Here is a 25,947-nt window from a genome sequence, read left to right as displayed (position 1 = left end):
CATTTTCAAGTATGAGGTATTAGCAAGTCTCAGGCGTTTTTGAAAAGACGGCTTCTCTGATTGGCTCTCGTGAAATTAATCACGGTTAAAATTTAACCGGATGTTGTGCAACCGGGCCTAAATGTTCCATATCTACTTCATGCTCATATCAGCTGGAACTGGTATACAAAGAACTATGTATGATTTATTTTTTGTTCCTCCTGTAAATCTTTTTCAGAGCAGTTGAAAAAAGTGGAAGCTTACTGTCGACCATATACGTTGAGCTGTTTAGCTCATATCAATCTTGTAAAGAAAATGAATACGTAAATTTCGCACCGGAAATGTTTTGTGGGGGAGACTTTTCATTTGGTTTTGTTGGAGACTTATTGTTCGTGTTTGGGGGGTGGTTGTGGGGGTCGATCGATGCTCAAGGGAGTGGTCTGCAAGGGGGGCATTTGCACCCCTGCCCCCCTGTGTACCCCTGAAAAGAGCCGCCCCCGGAGAGGCGGGCACTAGGCGGCCTCAATCGATCGAGCACCGCCCCCCTTGGCCCCTATTCCTCCAAATTTCTATCCGGGAGACTCCTGCGTTATGCGCGACCCACTCAATTTCAAGTCGGAACGGTTTCTCAGATTTATTAAATTCGTAACATAACTTATGGGTGCGATACCATTTTCGAAACATGTCACACAGAAATAAATGGAGCTCGGAAAAAACCAAATTGTAGTAGGTACAACATACAGTTGTAGCAAATCAACTCTTCTAGTACAAGAATTTATAATGGCTAACGTAAAATTGATATTATTGTAAATCAATTACAGAAATGGAGTTCACAATAGATATGAGATAAGGAAGTTGAATGTCACCCATAGATAACACAAGTCATAATGGAAATAGAGATTGTCATTTTTCTTTAGGGCTACTTTTGAATATAAATGAATATATATAAATCTGAGTACCCTTTTTAATAGTATATTTCGCCCCTAGAGCAGAAAATGCTCTGATTTTTCCGGCTAGAAAAGATTGAGAGCCGGGAAAAAAATTTTGCCCGTGGTGCGAACGCTATTTTTCGCCACACACAAAAATAAACAATATATATAAAATAATAATAATAATTGTTTACTAAGCACTTCCGATAGCAGTAGTGGAAGGTGATAGCTCTAGAAAATCTGAGGTAATCTGAATATCAGGAAATTGTCCAAGTATTTTTATTTTTCATTCTGATTTGTCTAAATAACCTAAACGATTATGTTCAGTTATGTGGGAGGTTGAGTTTATACTTTTTTATTCTTTCAAATGACAATAAGATGATATTATTATAAATGTTTTTTTATTCAATAATGAAAAGTTTTTTGATCAGCTGTTTTTTGATCACCTTTCTTAGTTCCATGTTAGCGGCTGGAAAGGGTACTCTTTCCGGCCCAGGCCGGAAAGAAACCTGTTCTGACGTCAGACGAGAGTCGTCTGCAAACAATGTCTTTCAGATCTACGTAGGGACTGGAAATCAGCTGCTTTCTGTGCAGTGTGGCGGAAAATTATTTTGTCACGACATATTCGGCGTTTCGGCTATATATTGGAAATAGAGATGTATAGTTTGTTTAAAATAAGCTGAGAATTGGATAAAATATCCGTGTTGCCAGATTGTGCGAAATTTTAATTTTTACATGCAAACCTATATGACTGAATATATTAAAATTGACAACTCTGCATCGAGTGTGTTGTCAAATTGAATACATCCCGTCATATGGGCTTGCATGAAAAGATTGAAATTTCGCACATTTTGGCATCACTGATATTTTCTCCAATTCTCAACTTACTTTATAAATACTAGGTAATTGAAGCAGGCCATTCACAATTCGATTTGCTGTCCAAGTTTTGGTCCAACATTCAAAGTTGGATTCGACGTCGGACTGTGAATGGGGCTGTTGGATGTTGGAAGTCTAGTCGATGAGTTGGATCAACTAGAGTTCCAATACGACGGTCTGACATCCGACTAGCCTTTGTTTTTATTGGCTAGACTAAAATTGGATAACAAATCGGAGCGTGAGTAGTGATAGATCCGACTAGTGGTCCAACATTAGTTGAATAGATAGTGAATGACCTATGTACTTAATAAGTATTGCACAAGTTCTCAAAAATATGTTATCATTGTTTTACGTTTTCAATAGTTTTTGCCGCCCCCAAGTCTATAGTGAAGTCCACGTTATAATGGCAGTGTTTGATTAGCAATGGTATTGATATCCTTCTCTATCATTCAACAAAGCGGATAGCGCTATCTCTTTCTCGTTTTGCTCTGTTGCCTTTGTCTTTTGTCTTTTAACAATGTCTTTGTTTGTCTTTTAACAATGTAGAATTGATAATTAACAAAATATTTCATCTTAATTATAAAAATTCATTATGGAATTATTGAAAAATATAACTTGATTATTGATTATTTTAAACTAGAATGAACAGTTAATATTACATCAATATACCTGTATCAGCAACCATCTATAGAAGGCATTGACAATACAGAGGGGACAACGTTGTTGATCTCCTATCATTCTCCACTGCCATTATAACGTGAACCTCACTATAGTTGAAATTATTCACTTGAGAATGTTCATTGAACAATACTCTATTATATTAAGCTATAAACGTTAAATTATGTTTATTGATTTAAACATTGCTAACACTACTTCCCAATGTTATTTTTATCACTGCATCGCGTGGTTGAGATCATTTTGTTGATTTTTCACTTGATTTATGTTCATATCACTTAAACAGCATTTACTACTCTCACAAAAATATTTTACAGTTTACTGTCACTGTCCCATTTACGCAAGCTATTTCTCACAAAGTAGCTGTTCCAACAAAAATTATGTTTTAATAATTTTACATATATTCTTATTAAAGAGAGAATTTTATCATTTACTTGAACCGCATTCACTATTCGCACAAATACAGTTGTGTCGTTTTTAGATGATTGGAATTAATTTCCACAAAATGGAGTCAGTTAGGAGTATATCAAGCTAGTGGTTTGTCATCGACCAATAGGATTGAAGAGCGTGTGCTAGAACGGAGCTAGTCGCTTGTGATTGGTGGAAGAGTTGTTGACCATACTTGGACGTAGTATTGTATTTGTCCGGTAAATGGAAGTGGAATCAATGAATTTTGTATGTTCTACAAAAATGTTATTTGCTTTGTTCTCGTTTATTGAATTACTATACTCATTATTTCTAGAAGCGAATAATGCTCGAACGTTTCCAAAGACCTGAATAAAAAAAATCAATCTCAAGCGGGGTTCATATTAGTGGAGTTTCATTGAATTCAAGCTTCTAAAACTCAATAAAACTTGAAAGAGCGTTAGAGTAAAAATCAACGATTTTTGCAAACTTGAAGCCAGTTTATTTGAATTCAAGTTTTCATAATTTCAAAGTTTTATAATTATGAAGTGAAAAATGGTTAACCATGTAATTAATCTTGAAGTTTTCTTCTTAATCTGCAACATACTTTTCTATTCAGTTGTTTTCATACATTTTAGATTGACTGGCAACAACTGTTTTCCATCTCAGTTTCGCATTTGTAGGTTAGATCAAGCTGAAAGCAAACGTCAAACATGAACTTGATTTAAGATATCTTCAACATTCAAGTTTTAAATCAACAAAACTTACATTGGTATAGTGGATAAAAGTTTCGTTTTTTACTTTCCTTGCCCTATTAGCATAGGTAAGGAAAGTATTGCTTTCTGAAAAAAAATTAAGGTACCCCAATTTCCAAAATTCTATACCTTTCAAGGTCCCCTGAGTCCAAAAAAGTGGTTTTTGGGTATTTGTGTGTGTGTGTGTGAGTGTATGTGCGTCTGTGTACACGATATCTCATCTCCCAATTAACGGAATGACTTGAAATTTGGAACTAAGGTCATTACAGTTTAAGGATCCGACACGAACAATTTCGGTCAAATGCAATTCAAGATGGAGGCTGAAATGGCGAAAATGTTGTCAAAAACAGGGTTTTTTCGCGATTTTCTCGAAAACGGCTCCAACGATTTTGATCAAATTCATACCTTTAAAAGTCATTGATAAGCTCTATCAACTGCCACAAGTCCCATATCTGTAAAAATTTCAGGAGCTCCCCCCATCTATGCAAAGTTTGATTTTAGATATTCAATTATCAGGCTTCAGATACAATTTAAACAAAAAACTTCAAGTGGAAAAGATTAAGCATAAAAATCTCTACAATTAATGTCCAGTAACATTTTCACCTAAAATTGAAAATAAGCTCGAAATTCGAGAGAATAAGATTATTCAATTGCGAACTGTTGGCAACTGTTGATTCTATTAAATCATTCACTATGAAGAGATAGCAGACTTCGTGTGTCTGCAGCGCTATTGTCCTGTCACCAGCTGGCTCAGATCTTAGAATTAGTAGACTTGAGATGCGCGTGAACACTAGCGTCAGGTGATCAATTTTCATAACGGCAAGGAAAGTTGTGTGAGTGCGCCACACCAGATTTTTGCTGTTTCAAGTTTGAAACAAAATTTTTGTCACACTCTTGTACACATAGGCTACATAGACATGAATAAAAAATCTATTTCAAGTACAGTTTACATTATTCAAGTTTCCTTAAATCCAAGTTTGCTGTTTCAAGTTTGACCCCGATGTCAAGTTTCAGTTTCAATGTAAACCCACATTATGTACAGTTATTTTTTTCATAAAGTAAACAATGTATTGGATCTTTTTCAATGTTTGATAAGTTATAGGGATGTCAATCCCGGAACTGATTTCCAATCCCGGTATTTTGGGATTATCCAATATCAATCCCGGGATCCCGGGACTGATCCCGGTATTGGCAAAATTCAGTTTCATGTATTTTTGCAATTGTTCCTCCTCAATTACATGTTCAGTGACAGTGGCTTATTATAGAGGGAGAGGATATTATTAGAATGAAAAAATACTCTGGGATTAAAATTAAAATTGAACATTCTATTTCTATAAATTTTTTCAAGATTAGGAGTAACTTTTTATTTGATGTCCTACCTTAAATTTGCTGTCCTAACCCAGATGATAGTGAGAGCTAGATGACTTATCAGAGTCTTTTTATGTAGAACAAAAGCATTTCTATCCTACATCAGGACGGGATAGGGTTCATATTTTTATCACTTCAATTACTGTGAAGTAAATTAATGTCACTTGAATTAATAATATTCATAATAAAGAAGAATACTTTTTGTAAGAACGTAACGCCATACCGACCAAACAACGCAAAAGCTGAACCACTACACTAATAAATGAAATTTCAGATAGCCAACTATATTTACTTCAAATAGAAACGGTATTCTACTTATGATAGAGAAAGAAAAGAGAAGAGAGTGAATATTTAGTGTTTGTTTATTTCTGATTTCTGAAGTCTTTTTCAAAGTTCTGATAAGTGCATTTCAAGGAAATGACATCAGCACTATTGCAAATATTGCGCCGTCTAGACTGTTAATTGTGGTGCTGTGTAAACAGAAATAAACGTAGAGACATAACTACCGATCAACAACCATTTTGCAAATGATGCGAACCGATAATGCGAATTTAATTTAGCCAGTACAGAGTACAGTATACAGTATTATGTATATGCAACTGTAGTATGTGCCTGTAGAGTAAATTAGTCAAACACTAAGAACAATAAATTAGTTAGATAAAATTCATATTCATCACCGTAAATTAATTCTATATTGAATTGTTTTTGGAAAGATACGATTCACAATTTCAGGTTTTCTAATCCCGAAAATCCCGGGATTGACGCTGAAAAATCCCGGGATTGTTAGGTATCAAAAATGGACCGGGATCCCGGGATTGACATCCCTAGTTACCATGTAAACCCCACTACACTTCCTGTGCAGTTATTTTTTAAACAATGTTTTGGATCTTTGTCACTGTCGGATGGGTGCAGGGAGGGGGGGAAGACACCCTCTAGGTTCTGGAGGAGGAGGAGGAGGTGTCCGGATCAGTTACAAACAACAACAGTCAACTGGGGCGATTGTCAGTTTAGGCTAGGCTTGTCTATTTAGCGACGCAGACCTTTGCTTTGTGTTCGAACTACAGGAGTGCACAAGCGTGAACTGTAGGCTGTTGCAAATAAAAGGCGCTGCCATACTGTCTACCTAGCATAGATTGTAGATATCCCTACATCCATATCTATAGATGGCGCTGTGATACTGTCTATCTAGTATAGATTGTAGATATCCCTATATCTATATCTATAGACAGATAAAAGGCGCTATGATACTGTCTCCCTAGTATAGGTTGTAGATGAAGATATGCATAGATATATAGATTAACTTGCCGGCAGGCTGGCTTCGCTCGCCTTATCCGTTTAGGTAGGAGGCTCTGCTCCCTGGAGTTTGGACCCCCGGCTGAATCATTCAGAGATGAGAACAGCAGACTCGCTTCGCTCGCATGCATTCTTCATTTGAGCTTGCTTCACTGGTCAAATACAGACTTTCAGGCTCTTCCCAGCTAAATAAAACCGCCGATTTTCGGCAGATCTTTAGCGTTATTCAAAACTCCTCCAATACATCATTTGCTTGCATTTAAGAGCTTGCTTCCTCCCGTCAAATACAGACTTTTAGGCTCGAATCAATCGCCAGTTGGCTGAGACCACGCAGGAAACAGCTCGAAAACACCGATTTTGGTAAGCTTGCTTCCTCCCGTCAAATACAGACTTTTAGGCTCGATTCAATCACTAGTTGACTGAGACCACGTAGGAAAACTCCGGTTTTGATCGTGTCACGATAGTGACAGAACCGTGTCTCAAAAATAATTTAATTATATATTTTTTTAATAAAATACAGTACTTTCAATTATTTTAAATGTTATAAAATATAGTATAATTTAAACAAATTCATTTTCATCTTAAACTGCAGAGCAAGAGAGGAAAACGTTCTATTCAATAAAAATGTCTTAGCAAAGCTTCCACGCCATTGGCTAAGAACTTAATACAAACTCAGCAGTTGCGCTGACAAAATTTTCATTCCTAAAAAAGACTCACTCGCTTCTCGTTCAACTGCGGTATCGACCACGAGTCCAGGTTTACCCAGGAGAGTCAGTTCCATATTTTCTGTAAGTTTCTTTTTCTTTAATTTTCTTTCAAAATTCATTGTCATCCTTTTAAACAGTAATATCTCAAATAATAATAATAATAATAATAATAATAATAATAATAATAATAATAACAACAATAATAGAACGTTTTCCTCAACATATTTTTTTTTTAATTTAAATTCTTAAATAAAATCAATTTCATTTTAGATAATTAAATATAAGCCAACGGTTTCATAAGAAAGGACGCCTCCACCCTAAAATAATATAATATGCAAAAGGTCAATCATACTATAATACTAATGAAAAATCCATAATTAGTAATAAAATAATATTCAACAATAATGCATTTAATTAATCTTCAATAGGTAAATCATGTAATTCAATTGAAATATCAATAATTTGTAAATTAATATTCATTAATAGAGCATTCAATAGATCAATAAATAAATAATACAGATCAATAACACAACTAAATAATATCCTATGTTCAGTTTTGATTAATTACATAAGACAATTGACACACAAAAGAAAAGTTACATCAAAACGTTTTTCATTTTAACAATTTCTGTGGTATATGACTGTTCAATCTTTAAGCTCCATCATATGTATTGTGGGTTTTTCTTGAGCCTTTTTTAGAGTCAGTAGCATGTGAATCTTATTTATGAAGTACAGTAATGCCAAAGTAATCAGTGCTAACCATGCATAAATAAAATAGAATGCCATGGAAGTAGAATTAAAAATATCATACCAACTGTTTGGAAGTGTTACTTTTTCAAATAAATCTGGTGCTATATTGTTATGAATAAACAATGTTGGTATTGTTACATTCCAGTCATCTTTCAAAATATCAGTAAAATCATCAAAATGTACTGAGCATCTCGTTATGTCATCAACGTTACAACAACTACAAGAATTTTGCGTTTTCACCTGTACAAGCAACACGGATGCCGTCCAAATTCTAGAAATGTCACCTACGGTATTCTATGTCACCAACATTCAACCAGGGACATCAATTAGATGTGAAGGAGGAGAAGAACAACTATTATCGACTACTCTTCCAGGAACAATTCAAACATCTATCCCGTGCAACTGTGAGCTACAGGAGAAGAACAAAACACTTATCAGAAAGACATTTCCTTGTGACTCCCGTGCTCCTCTAATTCCAAATATTCAACACTTCTTACCTTTACACTGGCTAAATATTAAATCATTAAAAGTAGATTCTTTTCAACCACATAGAAATCCTCATTTTGATAATTTTACTGATATTTTGAAAGATGACTGGAATGTAACAATACCTTTATTATTTGATCTATAATTGTTATATTGCTGTGCTATTCAAGTATTTATTAAAATTATAATTATTCCATTGATGTCTTGATACAATTTTTCATGTTATAAATTTCCAGTTATGCAGTAATATTCTATTATTCTTGATTGTTTGATAATCCACATGGAGTGGAGACATTAATAACAGACATAGAGAGTGAAATCGTTCTCTCTCATGAACTGACACTACTTTAGAATTCATTTCTATTGGATGTTATTGTTGGAATTATAGAATAATTGTGCATGTATCTCTATTTAACTGTATTTCTGTATTTGTATGGCTGGTCCGTGAACAAATAAAATGATTATTTATTTATATAAATATATAATATATAGATAAAAGGTGCAGCCATACTGTCTCCTGGATATGTTGTAGATGTCCCTAGTATAGATAAATAAAAGGATCTGCGATTTTGTCACCCTAGTATAGGATGTCCCTATATATATATAGACATATAGATATATAAAATGTGCTGCGATACTTCTCTTTAGAATAGGTAGTAGGTTGTATAGATATATGTAGACCTAGATTTCCTTTTATAGGATGTAGATGTATAGATATATGTAGGGTATCACCTGTTGCCCCCCCGTGCCAGATGGTCTGAACGCTGAAGAGCAGCCGTCAGCCCCATTGTAACCCAGAACCTGTTTCAGCTCCCCTCTGCTGGAGTAGGGCTGTGATTTTTGCGCTACTCATTCATTCTTCATTGTCAGTGGGTTACTCTGATAGAACAGAGCTGTGATTTTTGATCTGCTCATTCATTCTAAGCGATGTTCCCAGTGTGTTACTCTTCCTCAGGAGCGCTATGATTTTTCCATTGCCCATTCATTTCCAGTGAGTTACTCTGGTAGAGTAGGACTGTAATTTTGCTGCTCATTCATGCTAAGCGACGTTGTGAGTGAGTTACTCAGCTATAGAGTAGGGCCGTGATTTTTGAGGTGTTCATTCATTCTAAGCGGCGTTTTCAGTGAGTTACTTTGCTAGAGTACGTTTTCTGTGAGTTTCTCAACTAGAGTAGGACTGTGATGTTTGCGGCTCATTCATTCTAAGCGATGTTCTCAGTGAGTTACTCTATTAGAGTAGGACTGTGATTTTTGAGCTGCTTATTCATTCTAAGCTATGTTTTAAGTGAGTTACTCTATTAGAGTAGGACTATGATTTTTGCTACTCATTCATTCTAAGCAAGTTTAATTACTCCACTGGAATAGACCGTGCTACTAATTCATTGTGAGTGAATGACTCCACTGGAGTAGGCCGTGCTACTAGTTGTGAGTTAGTTACTCTGGAGGTCTGTGATTTCTGGTCTCATTCACCCTGAGCAAAATGTTCTCAGTGAGTAAAGCACCACCGCTAACCATCGACTGTTCCGCAGGCAAGAAGCGCTTCCAGCCGGAGCCATGGTGTTGTCCCGTGTGCAGCTGCACTCTGCGGCCGAATGAGTTGGACGCTCATCTGCTCCACGAACTCGACAAGTTGTACAAGCTGGCTCCGTCCCGTCCCAACGCACCCACGCCGAGGCCGAGGTCCGCTCAGGGGTCACCCACCGATCCTGCTGTGGATGCACGTTGGCAGGTAACTAATCTTTCACTACATAAAGTAATATATTTTATTAATTCACTCATGTGTATTGAGTTAATGTTTATTTAAACACTCATTTAGACAATTTAGATTTTGTGTAAGACTGCAGTATAATCTCCTAGAATATGCCTCTGAGATCTGGAGTCCATATTGCAATGGCCAAATTCTCGTTCTTGAGCGTTTACAAAACAAATTTCTGAGATATATGTATTACAAGAAGTTTACTGTCTACTGTCCATTTGATTTCCCAACTGTACACTGAGGTGTATTATTTGGAATTGAAACATTAAAATCAAGGAGGGATGTCAGATCCCTTATTTTCCTTTACAATTTACTAAACAATGGAATCGATTCTGCTTATTTACTTTCTAAACTTAATATCCACATTTCATCCATAGCTCGTCGTTCTTCATTTCCTTTTCTTGTAACACGCTCCAGAACAGAGAGTCATTATAACTCTCCAATTAATAGAATCCAAAGGCTTTTCAATCTCTTTTCTGGGCGCCTAGACGTCTTTGGGTGCTCTCCTGGCAGATTCCGCAACACTCTGAAGGGCTTAATTTAGGATAGATATTTGTGGCCAGGTTTCCGTATGACATTTTTCTTTTTTGTGACATTTTTTCTCCTCAGTGCTCACATGATTCTTTGTTTTGTATTTACATGGTTTGTGCTCATGTAAGATATTGTAAGTGCATATTTTTCCACCTCTCATATTTTCTCTTGGAAAGTAGTTTCAGCAATAAATATTAGATAGGTTTTCTTATAAAAAAAAACTATATTTCTATTGTTAAGACACTTTTTTTGTTATTCAATTTATTTTGTTCTTATTTTATTTTACTCTTGTTTTATTCTTAGCTTGTTATTTATTTTAAATCTAATTTTTGAATGAAGAATGTTGTTATGTTTCAAGGAGACATATAAGGGACATGTATGTATGTATTTATGCAAATAAATTAAGTATAAATTTTGGCAGTTTTAGCATGAAAGGGACAGTTTTGGGCATAAGCCTGTTGTTCCTTCTCATATAAGTGTAATAATTATTGTACATGACTTAATAAATGAATAACAATTGAAGTTATATGCACTTCCTTTGCAATTTATACCGTACAACACAGTTAAATTCTAGAGGTTATGCGCCACGAACACGCACATTTCAATTTTCATCAGCTGATGCTATTCTTATTATACCTTTATCTGTACAGAAACAGTTAGATACAGATTTATAATAAGTATAGCATCAATCTGCTGATGAAAATTGAAATGCGCGTGTTCGAGGTGCTCGAGTCTGCACGCACCTTAGGAAATTAGGGAGCTTCAAGGGAAGTAAGAACAATTTTATTGCCATTAAACACAATCAATTGCAATAGGCGTTGTCAATATTATATTTCGCACCTAGGGCCGATAATGAGACTTTTCCGGCTCGAAATCGGTTTTCAATAAATGTAATCCAGATCATAAACAGTTTCGACTATGTTATCAGAACTTCTCTTTAAAATTAAAAAAATATATCTCTCCAAACTAAAACATTTTATTCCCCATATCGTTCATGAATAAAAAAGTAACATTTTTTGTAAATTCGATAACTTGTTTATTTTGGCATTAATCGCGAAAAAACGCATATTAGAACAAAGCCATTGATATACTGAATGAATTAAAAAAACTCCAATGGAAAATTCAAAACCGTTTATGATGTGGAAAGAAAACTCAATTTAGCACTTCAACAACCCATAACGCACTTATTAGACCACTTAAAAATTTCAGTTGCCACTTTTTCTCACTCTTATAATGATCTTAACAATTATATTGAAAAAGATTATCCAATTTAAATAAAAATAAAAAGGTGTACCGAACATCATTAACTATACTCCATTATATAGGATGCTCGTGATCTAAAAATTCTATTGCAAAGCTCCTGTATAATCCGAATTTTATCAAAATCCCTTTTAGATCCATTGGTCATATATAGCCTTCTTATTCCCAGCATTTCCAAACACATATACTTTATAATAAAGTATATTAAGTGTATTACTTACTATACAGTAATATTGTACAGTTATACTTGCATGAATAAATTTGAAACTTGATCTAACAGTGTTATGAGGTACTTGAACGCTAATCAGAAATCTTTTAATAATAATAGTATTTTTGTATTAACTCAAGAGCTTTTACAAACATAAAGTTTCGTCTTACAGTAATTTAGAGTCAATACAATATTAATATAAGTTTAATTTCATAGTCTATTTAATATAAATCTTATCACAGCTTATTTGTTCCACTGCTGAATCACTCCAGATCATAATTAAATTTAACTATAATAGAAAAACAAAATATCTATTAATGATTTAAACAATACCAATTGATAACTATTATATCACAGTCAGGTCAAATGGAGATTAAAATCAATCACAGTAGCTCAAATCACAGAAAAATTGTATCAAACATAAATAATCTATATCAATCATCCTACTCAGACTACATATAAAAAATGCACATGAATGCGTCAATTATGAAAAAAAAAATCCCAGCATCACAACAAATCAGTCAGAAAAAAAAATCTACAAATTTACACAACTCACAATAGTAATCATGGCTGGCTTTCAAAATATTCATCCACTGATTAATACGCTCCTTAACTTATAAAGGTCAGTCCTGAACCCTCTCAGTTCACAGCTAGTGGACGACAGCTACAAAAATCATGGAAGTCTATTATACAACTTGCACCCCGCATAGCTAGGCTTCCTCTCAAATAGCTTTATCCTATGAGGCTGAGTTGCAAAGTTTTCTCTCCCTCTAGTATTGTACGAATGCATATCGGCTCCAAGTCTGAAATTTGTATTAATAAAATGTGTGTTATTTGCAGACATATCAGAGGATAAAAGCTAATAGACAAGGTCGCTTGCGAATAAAATACAGGAAACGAAAGCCTGATGAAGTGACTTGTCCAGTGTGTAATGAACCTGTCAGCGGCAGTGTTGAACAACTCAATAATCATGTAGAGCTCTGCTTGAGAAAGGTAAGTTAAATAATATTCATTTATTACATCCATTTATTCATTTATGGATCTTGTCAATATGAATAGTGACTCAGAAATTGTCTGGGTTAGAGTTAAATTTGAATATATGTAATACAGAGTGGCACAGAGAAACAAGAAATTTTGGAACAGTGTCATTCCCACGAAAACATCATAAAACTAGTAGAATACTAATTGAAAGGAATGTATACATGATGCTATTTATGTTTTTACAGTCAAAATGGAACCATACATAGAAACGTTTGTATTATCATTCATCCCTTCTTCATCTTCCAGGCTTGAAGTCTTAAAATTATATTTTTGAGCATGCATTTATTTATTCCTAGAATTCTTTTAGATACATTTGTTAAAAGTGGACTCGCTTACAATTTGTGCTTATTTTTTTCTCTTTTTTCCTACTTCTTCTCCAATACTTCCCTTTTCTTCTCCTCTTCACACTTCATTCCTTACTTTTATACCCTCTACCTGCCTATTACATGGGAAACCATAGTTGGCTAGGTATTTTTCCTCCTTTCTTTCTTTTCAGCACACCCCATGAAGCCTGTTTTTTATTTTGTTAGACATTTATTTTTGATTGTGATTTTTTTATTTTTTTCACAACACTTTCATTTTTAGGTTGGAATACACTCGTAATCTTGCCTTTGAAATTTCTTCATGTAATATTCACTTTAAAAAAACTATTTGTTCTTAAACCTTTAGAACTTGTTGATGAACACATATAAAACATAAAATTTGAGCCAAAAATTGAGATAAATTTTAAATTTTGTTATAAAACTGGGAATTTAAACATTTTCAACTCTGTTGCTAAGGCAACATCAAGTTGAATTCAATAACATTTTTGATTGATTGATTGACTTCGAAATTTTGCAATTACAGGTGATTCATTTTATGAGCTATAGAGACTTATGACCTATAATTAATTTTTGTAAAATATTTCCTATTTTTGTTGACACTTGATTGTAATGATTACAGCAAGGACAAGGAGACGAAGACGAGAGTGAGAACGTGGACGTAGAGGGAGAGGGAGATCTAGAAATGTATGAAGAATATGAGTGGGCTGGACAGCGAAGGATTCGAGCCTCTACTCTACTTGTCGGAGGATTCTCAGGTAAGTCTACCTCAAATTCAATCAATTGGCTTCATTCATTTTCGAATACTCAATATTGATTGAATACACTTTATGTTTTCCTATATCTCAATACCAAAACCATTCAATATAAAGTGTGTTCAAAAAAGAATGACCCGATTTTAAATAGCTATATTTATTAGGAAGAAGGGGTTGAACACTAACAAATTGCATACCGTAAAACCGGCTAACTTGGGACAGTAGTCTAACTTGGGACAGTTTAACCCCTTCCCTCCAATTCCAACTTACCAGCTGTCTGTGCAATTCATTCCGAGTTCTGGCATTGTGGATTTGTTGGGAACACATCATTGAAAATATTTAATAACGTTTTGAACATTTGATTAACAGCTAAAATACTTTTTTAACAGTCATAACAATCTACGATCTCTAACCTAGAAATTGAGCCTTTAATAACTTCTATTGTGAACACTCAATTATTATTACACACAATTATTTTACAGTTAAAGTTTTTTTATTATGAATATGAAACATATTATTCAAATTCGAATGTCCAAGTTAGCCTTCAACCACTCAATTGTTTAATTACAGGTAAATCATATTAGTGTCCCAAGTTACCCAACCTCTGCGGGTAACTTAGGACACCATATTTTTTAATTTTTTTCAGAACAGGTTGGAATAATAATGAAATTGAATGTATATATTTGAAGAATTATTAAAGACCTAAGTTTTGAGCACAGGAGAAATAAACTATTAAAATAATAAGGGAACTGAATTTCAAGTCAAAGTTGAAAACTGTCCCAAGTTAGCCGGTTTGACGGTACTAAAATACTCACAAAATACTGGAGTTTAGTATACAGTGTTGTAGCACCGCACTGGCACAACAATGCTCACAGTTTCCTCAATGATAACTTGCCTCAACGTTGGATAGGGCGTACAGAACCTATTTAAAATCGGGTCATTCTTTTTTGTACACACTGTATAGGATTGAAAAAACATAGTTTTATTTTGCCACATCCACATTTATTAGATATTATTACAGGACTGCAAATGTGGATGAAACAAAATAAAACTGGGTTTTTTCAATTATAGAAAAATTGCACAATATCAATTCTCTTCAACAATTTTTATCAATATATATAGGAATAATTATCAATGGAGATTCCTATGTATCATATTTATTGTATAGTATGAGAATACTTTTTACATTTGAAAACCAATTTGATAGTAATGTAGTGATGATTGAAAATGTTTTTCTTCAATAACAACACTATTGAAAGTTTTTTGCTATGACACTCATAAATATAGTACGTAGGCTAACAGATGTGATTCTACAAATACTGGTTATAATGGTAAATGATACAAAAAATCCTTGTTTTGTATGTATGTGCGAGCTTGCACTCAATCATCTTCATTACATCATACTTAAATTTTTATATCATTCTTCTTCCTAACTCCTTATCCTACTAAATCTTCATCTATATCAAGCTATAAATTAAATAATCTTACTTATAACACTTTGGATCTGACTCCTATACGCGGACAAAGTCCAGTAACATACTGTACTTTTTGTGAGTAGTAGCCTATCTTGATCACTTATTGTAACTTGTCGTGTTATACTTTTGTTTATCTTTTGTATGAATCTCGAGTGAATAAATTTGATTTGATTTGAATACATACGAATGTAGTGTTGTGTTGTAGCTGAATAAGGGTTAAAATACATCAATATATTAATGATCTATGATAGAAATGTTATGATTTGGTCTATGATAGATTGTTACTTCTACAAAAACTTTTGAACTGATACTATAAACTGCTAAACTGTGATTGAATTGTTATATAACTGTAGTATTGATATTGTGAGGTCCACGTTATAATGACAGTGGAGAAAGATAGGAGAACATCGATGTCGATTCTCTGCCTTGACACTGCTTTCTATAGATAGCTGATATCGGTATATTTGATGTTATATTTAACCAGTTACACACACATCGATTTTCGGACTAACAATTTTTTGCCGTCTTTATGAATTCTACCAGGTTAAACGGAACTTGACACATATCTCTGTTTAATCTAATAGAATCTACTAGAGAAGCAAAAAATCGTATGTGCAAAAATCGATGTGTATAAAACTAGACTAATACTGTTCATATTCTTGTTTAAAATAGTCCACAATTGTCTTGTTTAAAATGCCCAAACTTCGCTACGTCAACAAAAATAAACAAGTCAATCTATTCTATTCTAAAGCAATCAATTTCATTTTATTCTCAAAGAAAACATATTTTTCAATGACTAAATAATAAATTTTTATTAATTATTATTATTAAACGAAAATCCAAATTAAATGCTATAATTCACCCCAAAAGACTTTTGCTACTGCAAATATTGACAACAGGGTAAACAAACAGCTAGATGAAAATTCGATGAGCGCTACTATTCAAAAATTATTTGTCAGCCAGGGAAAAAACACAAACGTTGTTATTATACAAATAATTTTTGAATAGTAGCGCTCATCGAATTTCCATATGGCTGTTTACCTTGTTGTCAATATTTGCAGTAGCAGAAGTCTTCGGGGAGAATTACAGCATTTAATTTGGATTTTCGTTTAATAATAATAATAATTAATTCATTAGCATTTGAATAATTGCATCTCAGTAATTTCCATCTGTAATAATTTTTTTATTATTGGGATTGAATATTTTATTAATTAATTACACTTCTACATGGTTAAAAAACGATTTGGAAACGTTGCGGAGCTAGAGAAGGATATAGCGCTACCTGCTTTGTTGAATGATAGACAAGGATAGCAACACCAATCTTAATCGAATACTGCCGTCATTATAATGTGGACCTCTCTATAGTCTCAATGTCGACCTCGTTTATATTTGTTGAAGTTTGATAACAATCTGCTTTGTCTGTTGAATTAAGGAGCAGGAATTGGTACCAATAATAGACCGACTAGAGAAGAAGAAGAAGCATATCTAGTTGTGGATGGTGATGATACGGCTACATTCGGTCCATCCCAGTATTCCGAAGCCGATGTTATTTCGCCATCTGCCGATGACGGAGATAATGATATGAGGTAAAATGCAGCATTCATACTTTTATAATATTTTCACTACTATTTCAGATGACTCCGTCACCATTAACAGGAAAAACCTGAGACCTAACACAGGGGATAAGTAAGATTCTATTCAATAATTTCAATAATTTTTAAATCATGTCTTTCAATCAATAGTTTTCGTTTTCTGAACTATACAGTGGATGTAATTAATTCTGTCCCCTCTTTGAAATTTTACTGTAGATGGTGAAAATATCTTTTGAACGAGGCCTCATCGCACCCATCACCCCTTCACATATTCTGTTATGCTGGCAATATTCCAATATGTGGCAGCTACTATTTAATAATTTATGCATTCTTTACAATATCAGATCGAGCTTATTCGCCAAAAAACTAACAGAACAAATAGGATGCTCCCAAATTGAAATTTTCAGGTGATCAATAATAATTTTCCAAGCATATCTCTTCTTTGTATGAAAAAAGAAAATTGTTTTCAGCATATTTGTTAAACAGTAATGTTATTGGGTTAATCATTACAAATAGAAACGTTTGTACGGTATTATCATTCATCCCCTTATCATCACCTAGGCTCAATACTTGTAGAGAGTTGCCTTTGAAAATAAATAAATATATAAATTGCAATCAAAATTTGAGAAAGGAGCTGGGCTATAACCCTGTTGCTCCTTTCCTTTTTTTATTGCGGATGATGCCCACATGAGCTTTTTACTTGTGCGTGGAAGTGCAAGGGTGATTTGATGAGATGATCAAACGTCCATGCCTACCGGTGGGATTCGAACTTGCGACAAATAGCGCTAGCAGACTGAAGGGTGCAATGCCTTAGGTGGGCCGTCCACCGGAACCGATTTCGTCCAAACTAGCATCGGCCGAAAACTACCGAACTCGTTCGAACGATCCCACAACTAAGAAAGCTATAGATGCTCATCCATTGCAACAGGTTTATACGATCAAGTTTTCGATCCGAATTGAATGGGATTTTCCGGCTCTATCCGGACGAAGTCGAGCTGAGACAACATCCTAACCTCAAAATTGATTCACAGTCTTGTTTGTTTTTTTTTTTTTTGAACTTCTTCTGTTTTATAAAGTTTTAACTATGGACAATGATAAGCTGATAAGTTTGGTTCAAGAGCATGTTCCATTGTGGGATATGCGAGACAAAAGATATCATCGTCGTGATGTTCAAAGGAATCTGTTGACAAAGATTGCTGATCAAATATGATCTGAAGATAAGACTATTATAATGAATAATAAAACAAAATAAATCTTATAGCACCCTCTATTTAAAAAAAAAAAAAATAAAGGGTGCTATAAGATTGGTTTTGTTTTATTAATTTAAAGTAGTCCATGTCAATAAGTGTTTTATATAATGAATAACTATTTTAGTGGATATTTATTTATTCAGTTTTCAAAATCTTAATATAATCATTGTTTATGAAAAATTTTGGTGCCTATGATAGTAGTTAATTCAATAATTGGCAACCAGCCTACTACTGAACTAGACTGACGTAAACGGTTCCAATGGACGACCATATTCGGCCGGCAGATTCGTCCGATCCAACGGACGAACGGATCGGTTGAATACGGCTCCAGTGGTCGGTTACTCTTAGTCGTCTCGCCTATCCTGGCCGTCAATCATTCATATCAATTATTTAATGATTGTGTATCAATGTATTATTCAAAATAGTATTCGTTGTTCCCTAAACTTCAATTATAGATTTATTGATTGATTACTTCTTTTAAGGGCGGAGTTAGGACTCCAAGTCCTCTCTGCCACACAACCCTATGCAAGCCACTCAATTTGCAACAAATCTCAATAATAAAACAAATAGTGAATTGCTCGTTTACTGGGAACCATACATCAATTTGTTCACCTATGATCCCAGTAATGTTTTTATAAAAGAGATAGGTAATCTGTTGATTAGGAATTTACTGTAATGAGAAATTCTACGACGTTTAACTGATAAATCGTTCCTATCTTTATTGTAGATATTTGTTACTGATTGACGAATATTGTGTAGCGTTTCATGGATTGTAAATACTGTATTTCTATTGAATAAATTAATACAATTTCATTTTTGTGTATAACGTTACCAGAAATGATTATTTATGTGTGCTAAAAAGGAATTTCAGGGTAGGTCAAGACTTTTCAACGTTTTGAAGTCTTCAAAATTGTGTTTTAATATTACATTAAATCAGGATCTGATCACAATCTTGTTTATGAGAAATATCTAATATATCTATATAAATATCGATGTTATAAATTGTACTACGTAACTCTATGTAGTTATTGTGAAGGTGATTTTGTGGTAAATATCCATATTAAATGAAAATTAAAATTTATGAATTGAGGGCTACTTTCTTGTATTTATAAAATATAATTATAGTACCCTTTGAAATTAATAAAATAATAATAGACTAACAATATTTGAATTATTAATTTCAAAGGGTACTATAATTCTATTTTAGGATAATATAATTCTAAATGAAAATTAAAATGTATGAATTGAGGGCTACTTTCTTGTATTTATAAAATATAATTATAGTACCCTTTGAAATTAATAAAATAATAATACACTAACAATATTTGAATTATTAATTTCAAAGGGTACTATAATTCTATTTTATAAATGAAAATTAATTGATTTATTAAAACAATTTCAGACATATTGTTGAATGAAAACGTATTTTGTCACGATATAAACAACAATATTGTCAAAACCACTGAATCATTTAAACAATTGGAGATATCTCAAATTGTTCCATTGAATCAGTGGTATCGACAGTATCAAGTAGTTTTCATTTTATACTGTACAAATTTGGATCATAATTGAAACATTGATTACTTTATTCAGCTAGAAATGAATGATTTAAAATGTGATTTTCAATATTTTTTAGTCCGGAATGTCGAAGCGAAGACCTGCGACTTCAGCCTGTCAAAGAAGAACCCTCGGAAACTGCAGATGAAGCTGGTTCCCAGTCCCAAGTTCTTGAAGCTCTCAAGTCGCGTATAAGAGATTTGGAATACGAAAGCAAAGGAATTTCTGAGGAAAAATTCATTTGTCTCATATGTATGGTACGTTGTTATTTCTAATTTCTTTGTTTAGGGCTAATGTAGTGGTTGTCAAAGTGTGGGGCGTGACCCCCAAGGGGGGCGCGATGAATGCTCAGGGGGGGCGCAAAGCTTGGTTGGAAAATTATTTTTCAATTTTATTTATTGCCATTCTTTTTTTTACAAACAAGTGAAACAAAAACATTCTTATAATGTTATAACTAATTATAATCTAAATTAATTTAAAAACATATTCAACGAATGTTTTCTTTTATTTTAATATTGAAATAATTGGCTCTCCCAGAATAGCTAATGCTTGAGCTCTGGAAGAGAGTTCAAAAATGTTAACGGTAATAAGGATAGATGTCTAAGACAATTTAATTAATAGTACCAGAAGAAACAATATGCAATATAAATGTATGTACAATATAACAATGTAAGCACTAGAACAAAAAGTCAATTAATCTTCTGAAATCTCAAGTCCGAAGTAAACTTTCCTACATACCTACTCTCTTATTTCATAAATTAAACACTTAGTAATTCTATTTAGAATGAATTTTTCAGGTAGACAATTTATTATTCTATGGCAATATACTTCTACTTTAAATTTACTTCTAAAATAATTACTATAAGCAATCTTTCTACTTTTAAAATTCTACTTGAAAATATTTTAATGAGAACTTGAATGGTTTGGCATGGATTCAAAACCCATTCAAATTCTCAATCAATGAGTACTCCCTCAACATTATAGAAAAAGAAAACCTCATTGATCTCCAATGCGTTTAAAATGAAGTTTGAAGAATATTCTCTCACATCCTTCTGGATTGGTGTGCACAAGGAACACCCATTTTTGACTGAAAAGGCATTGAAGATATTGACTTCATTTGCGACAACTTATTCGTCTGAAACTGGGTTTTCTGCTCTAGCTGCCATGAAAAGTGAATATAGACCAAAACTGGATGTGACCCAGGAACTTAGAGTAACGTAATCAGAGCTGTCACCTCTTTTCAACAAACTCTGTGTGAAAAAAACAGGCTTATCCTTCACACTGAAGCTCTTTTTATTGTTAATTGGTATGAGAAACAAAAATAACAACTATAAATTGAAATAAATTATAATTGTTTGTATAGAATCTGTTGTAACACTTTTATACATGTAGGGGGCCCCGGCTTACAGCTGAATTATGCAGGGGGGCTCGAAGTGAAAAGTTTGAGAACCACTGGGCTAATGTATTCATATAATAATTAAAATCAAGTCAGGTTTGTGAACGAAATTATCCAATTTGATTTGCTGGAGAAGCCGTTTGGTTGCACCCAGCACGAGAACGCGCCAACTGAGCTCCCCGACAGCTAAGTTCCCCTTCAGTGGAGCTCCTTTTAAACCCACTTTTGAGGGGATTGGTTGACGGCGTCAACTGAGCTCCTGAGTGAGAAACGTAGCTTGATTGTTGTGAGCCCCCGAGGAGCTTGGTTGTCGTCTATGGTCCCGACAACTATTCCCCTCTGAACCAGTAGGGGATTGGCTGTCGGGGAGACTAGTTGACGCCAGCGTGCAAGGAGCTTGATTGTCGTCACCGAACCCGTCAACTAAGCTCCTCGCAAGGGAATGCGCCAACTAAGCTCCCCGACAGCTAAGCTCCCCATCAGTAGAGCTCCTTTTAAAACCACTTTCGAGGGAATTGGTTGACGGCGTCAACTGAGCTCCTGAGGGAGGAGCTTAGTACTGTGAGTCCGAGTTGTCATGCATCACACTCAAAAACAGTCATGCTTCACAGTCATGTAATGGTGAATGCATCAGTCATTTCAACTGACGTATTTCATTTTCCGAGACCATTCATGCACACCATCATCATTCATAACGTTTTCTGCGTAAACTTGAATAATTTTTAGATTTATGCTGAACTATTGCAGTTTGCTTGCAAAAACTAATAAGCCTGGTTTTCATTAGTAGAGTAGTGATAGAGTTCTCTATTAAAAAGTATTAATAAGTGTTTGAGTGATAATTTATTAAAAAGTATTGACATTTTACGGTTCACTAGACAACACACTTTACCTACTATTCTCAATTGTAGTGAAAACAGTTACTCGACCAAGTAAGTAGAGTAGAGTTAGCTTAGAAGAGTTAGTATTCCAGTATTCCGACCACTAACTCTACTAGTGAAAACCAGTCTATAACGCTACTTAACTAGAAATTGGCGGCAGACTCAAGTGAGGCGGCCATGTTTGTGGGTCGGCAACAATTGACGATCTGGCCGCACCGATCATAGACCGTTTGTTGGGGATGATACGCTGTTCAGCTCTGTGAAAGTCGCCTCTCTACTGCTTGTCTGTGTCTTATGATATGAGATCGTAGGTTGATAAAAATGACCCTCGTATATTGTGGGTTGAAGACACATTGGGTCCTATTGAACCAGCATTTATGCTGGCCGCAACTGTTGTCAATGCTGCCAACATCCATACTTGCTGCACTGTACTTGACTCTAAATGGCGTTGGCAGCACTGATATCCACCTCCATTATCTTAAATGTCAATCGCATTGACAATTTTTGGGCCGCAAATGCGAGACAAACTAAATCTATAAACATAGTCACCTCTAATACAAGGCCCCGGCCTACGATATTGCAACGTCGCAGTCAATCAATCAATCAATCATTTATTTCTTTCCAAAACATACATGAAAATGTACATGAAAAAGTCAAAAACTAAAAACTAACGAGAAATAGTGACTGTTTATTTAAAATTCATTTTTTTACAGTAAACTCGTTTATACTGTAGCATGCTAAATGTATCAATATAAAGAAAATAAAAATCTCAGTAACCTTTTTTTTGAAATATTTTATCACTGCATGTTTCGGACATTTATGCCATTTTCAAGTCAATGGCATAAATGTCCGAAACATGTAGTGATAAAATATTTCAAAAAAAAGGGTACTGATATTTTTATTTTATTTATATTTATATTACAAGTAGCCCTATACAGAAAAGAGATAAATGTATCAAATATGCTCTCAGCAATTCCTTGAATTTTGATCTATCAGGTTCATGTCTTATGCAACCTGGGAGACAACCAATAAATTTTATTCCCATGTACGTTGGACTTTGTTTATATTTTTCCTTATTGTGTTTCTTTATTGTAAAATTATTTTTATTTCTTGTGTTGTAATTATGTATATCTACTTGCCGTGGGAATCTAGATTCGTTATATATAATTTAAAAAATTAGATTTAAAAAAATATATAATGTATATCTACTTGCCGTGGGAATCTAGATTCGTTAGTTTTTATACATGATTTAAAAAACTAGATTTTTAAAAATACCAGCTGATCTTTTTCATAAATCATGTATTAGATTCTAGGCCTACACTGCGACGTTGCAATATCGTAGGCCGCGACCTTGTATTAGAGGTGGCTATGCTATAAAGCATAAAAGAGGCCTCACATACTATCTGAATTAATTTTTGTTTGTTTTGAAAGCTTCCCAGGGTTTCTTATAATAGTATAGGATTTTTCAAAAAATGAATCTGTAGTCACAGTGCAACGCTTTTTCGTCAATATTTTAGAGTTGAGGGTCTAGGTGCAATGCCCAATCGAAATACTGTACTCCGATGGGTTGCAGCGTTTAGGAGTACTAGTTCTGTGATGAAAAAGAAACCACCTGGTCTTCCCCGTTCCTTGGAAAGTGTAGACCGAGTCAGTGTCGTCGAGTCGATCGTCTAGGACTAGTAACAACTGCCGTTCTGACTCGGTCTACACTTTCCGGGGAACGGGGAAGACCAGGTGGTTTCTTTCTCATCAGAGAACTAGTACTCCTAAACGCTGCAACCCATCGGAGTACAGTATTTCGACCGGGCATTGCACCTCGACCCTCAACTCTAAAATATTGACGAAAAAGCGTTGCACTGTGACTATAGATTCATTGTTTCTAAACAGCGAACAGACGATGTTGTACGTTCCAACGCTCATAGCAACTGAAATGGCATAGTATGGGTCGTCTGCCAACATTCGTTCCAGGGCAATACCCTCTCCCGTTGACGAGTACTGGCTGTTCGAAAAACAGGCGTTTCCTCTGCACAACCCTGTAGAAACACGGTGTATCAGCATTATTTTATGTGAACGGTGTAGCATTCCAATAATAATATGCTTACAATTTTTCAGGAGCATTATAAAAAGCCTGTGATTTCGATTTGCTGTTGGCATGTCCACTGTGAACAGTGTTGGCTCCATACACTTGTAAGTATACAAAATTATACATCTGTTCACTATTATTTACTGAATATTGTAATTTTGAGTGCTGTACGATAACATATCAAGCGGAACTGGAAATAGACCGAGAAGTTTTCAAATAAATCAAATCAAATTTATTCACTCGAAATTCATACAAAATATTCACAAAGTATAAAACGACAAGTTACAAGTGAACAAGATACTACCATAGATGAAGGATAAGTAAGTATTATTATTATTATATAATATATACTATATTATATACTATATACTATATACTATATACTATACTATATACTATAACTGTACTATATACTATATACTATATACTATACTATATACTATATTATTCTTGTCTCTGATACTACTCACAAAAAGTACAGTATGTTACTGGACTTTGTCCGCGAATAGGAGTCAGATTCAAATTGTTATAAGTAAGATTATTTTATTTATAACTTGATATAGTTGAAGATTCAGTATTATTGAAGAAGTAAATGGTATTTTAATCTCATTATTCAAATAATGAGATTTATATCGAGATTAATGATTTATTTAAGATGTTTTCATCTTAAAATAAATAATAGCAGAGTATTGGGAGTACAACAAAGAGTTCCATGCAGTTTTCATAGACTTCCAAGAAGCATATTATAGCATAAAAAGAGATAAACTGTGGATACAACTGGAGAAATTTGGTATCCCAAAGAAATTGATTAATTTGTCAAAAATGAGTGTGACAGGATCAAGATGCTCTGTTAAAATAGATGGCAACTACAGTGAACCGTTCTTGGTTAATTCAGGAGTGAAACAGGGTGATGGGCTCTCTCCAATTATATTCAACTTGGCCATAGAAGAAGCGCTTCAAAAAGAAGCACAGCAAGATGTCGGTGTAGAGGTTGGATCGAAGATTAATGTGTTGGCTTTTGCAGATGATGTGGCAATTATTTCAGAAAATATAGAGGACATGAAAACTTTCACCAAATTGCTAATAGAAGAAGCCGAGATAATGGGTCTAATAATAAATGACTCCTAACAATTATATTGAAAAGGAGTCTCCTTCGAACGCCAATATTACCGTAAAAATCAGACTATAGAATTATTCATCATAAATCAACTGTCGAGTGGATTATAATTATTATTAATTCAATATCTCAATGTAACTTGGTGAAAAATCAGCTGCTGTGTGGACTATTGCATGCCTCGTTGAATGCAATTTTTATGCACTATTAAATGAAATATTGATTGCATGCAATAACTCATGCTTTTAATAACTAAAATAACATAGTATTGTCTCTCGACCTTTCTCTGCTTTGAACTCGGGCTGTCCTGTTGCCAGTATGTCTTGAAGGAGATTGGCTTTTGATGTTAGCATTCTTGATACACCAACCCCAACAGCCATTAGCCGTTTTTACACCGATATCTCGCCGACACGACATACAGACAGGATTTACTCTGATGGACAGTATAAGAGGAGGCTGTGGTTTATAACTGCACGAGGTCTTCTGTTTACAGAACTACTAGTTTATA

At 34.2% G+C, this 25,947-nt stretch overlaps 1 protein-coding gene across 2 annotated transcripts in view; it reads left to right on the top strand.

Annotated features, from left to right (window-relative positions):
- The window catches only part of LOC111043241 (E3 ubiquitin-protein ligase Rnf220), a 129,547-nt gene extending 105,031 nt beyond the window's left edge, over positions 1 to 24,516 (top strand). For both annotated transcript variants that reach the window (XM_039442809.1, XM_039442808.1), the window contains exons 4-9: positions 9,753 to 9,952; positions 12,819 to 12,971; positions 13,962 to 14,097; positions 17,002 to 17,155; positions 20,048 to 20,225; positions 24,355 to 24,516. In XM_039442809.1, coding sequence (XP_039298743.1) covers positions 9,753 to 9,952; positions 12,819 to 12,971; positions 13,962 to 14,097; positions 17,002 to 17,155; positions 20,048 to 20,225; positions 24,355 to 24,501 — 968 coding nt within the window. In that variant the 3' untranslated portion in view covers positions 24,502 to 24,516. The remainder of the gene's footprint in view (positions 1 to 9,752; positions 9,953 to 12,818; positions 12,972 to 13,961; positions 14,098 to 17,001; positions 17,156 to 20,047; positions 20,226 to 24,354) is intronic.
- The last annotated feature ends 1,431 nt before the right edge of the window (positions 24,517 to 25,947 follow it).

Source organism: Nilaparvata lugens, chromosome X, assembly GCF_014356525.2.
Source record: "Nilaparvata lugens isolate BPH chromosome X, ASM1435652v1, whole genome shotgun sequence".
NCBI classification, from domain to species: domain Eukaryota; kingdom Metazoa; phylum Arthropoda; class Insecta; order Hemiptera; family Delphacidae; genus Nilaparvata; species Nilaparvata lugens.
The sequence above is the reverse complement of the archived record's forward strand: the minus strand, read 5'-3'. Positions and strand labels throughout refer to the sequence as shown.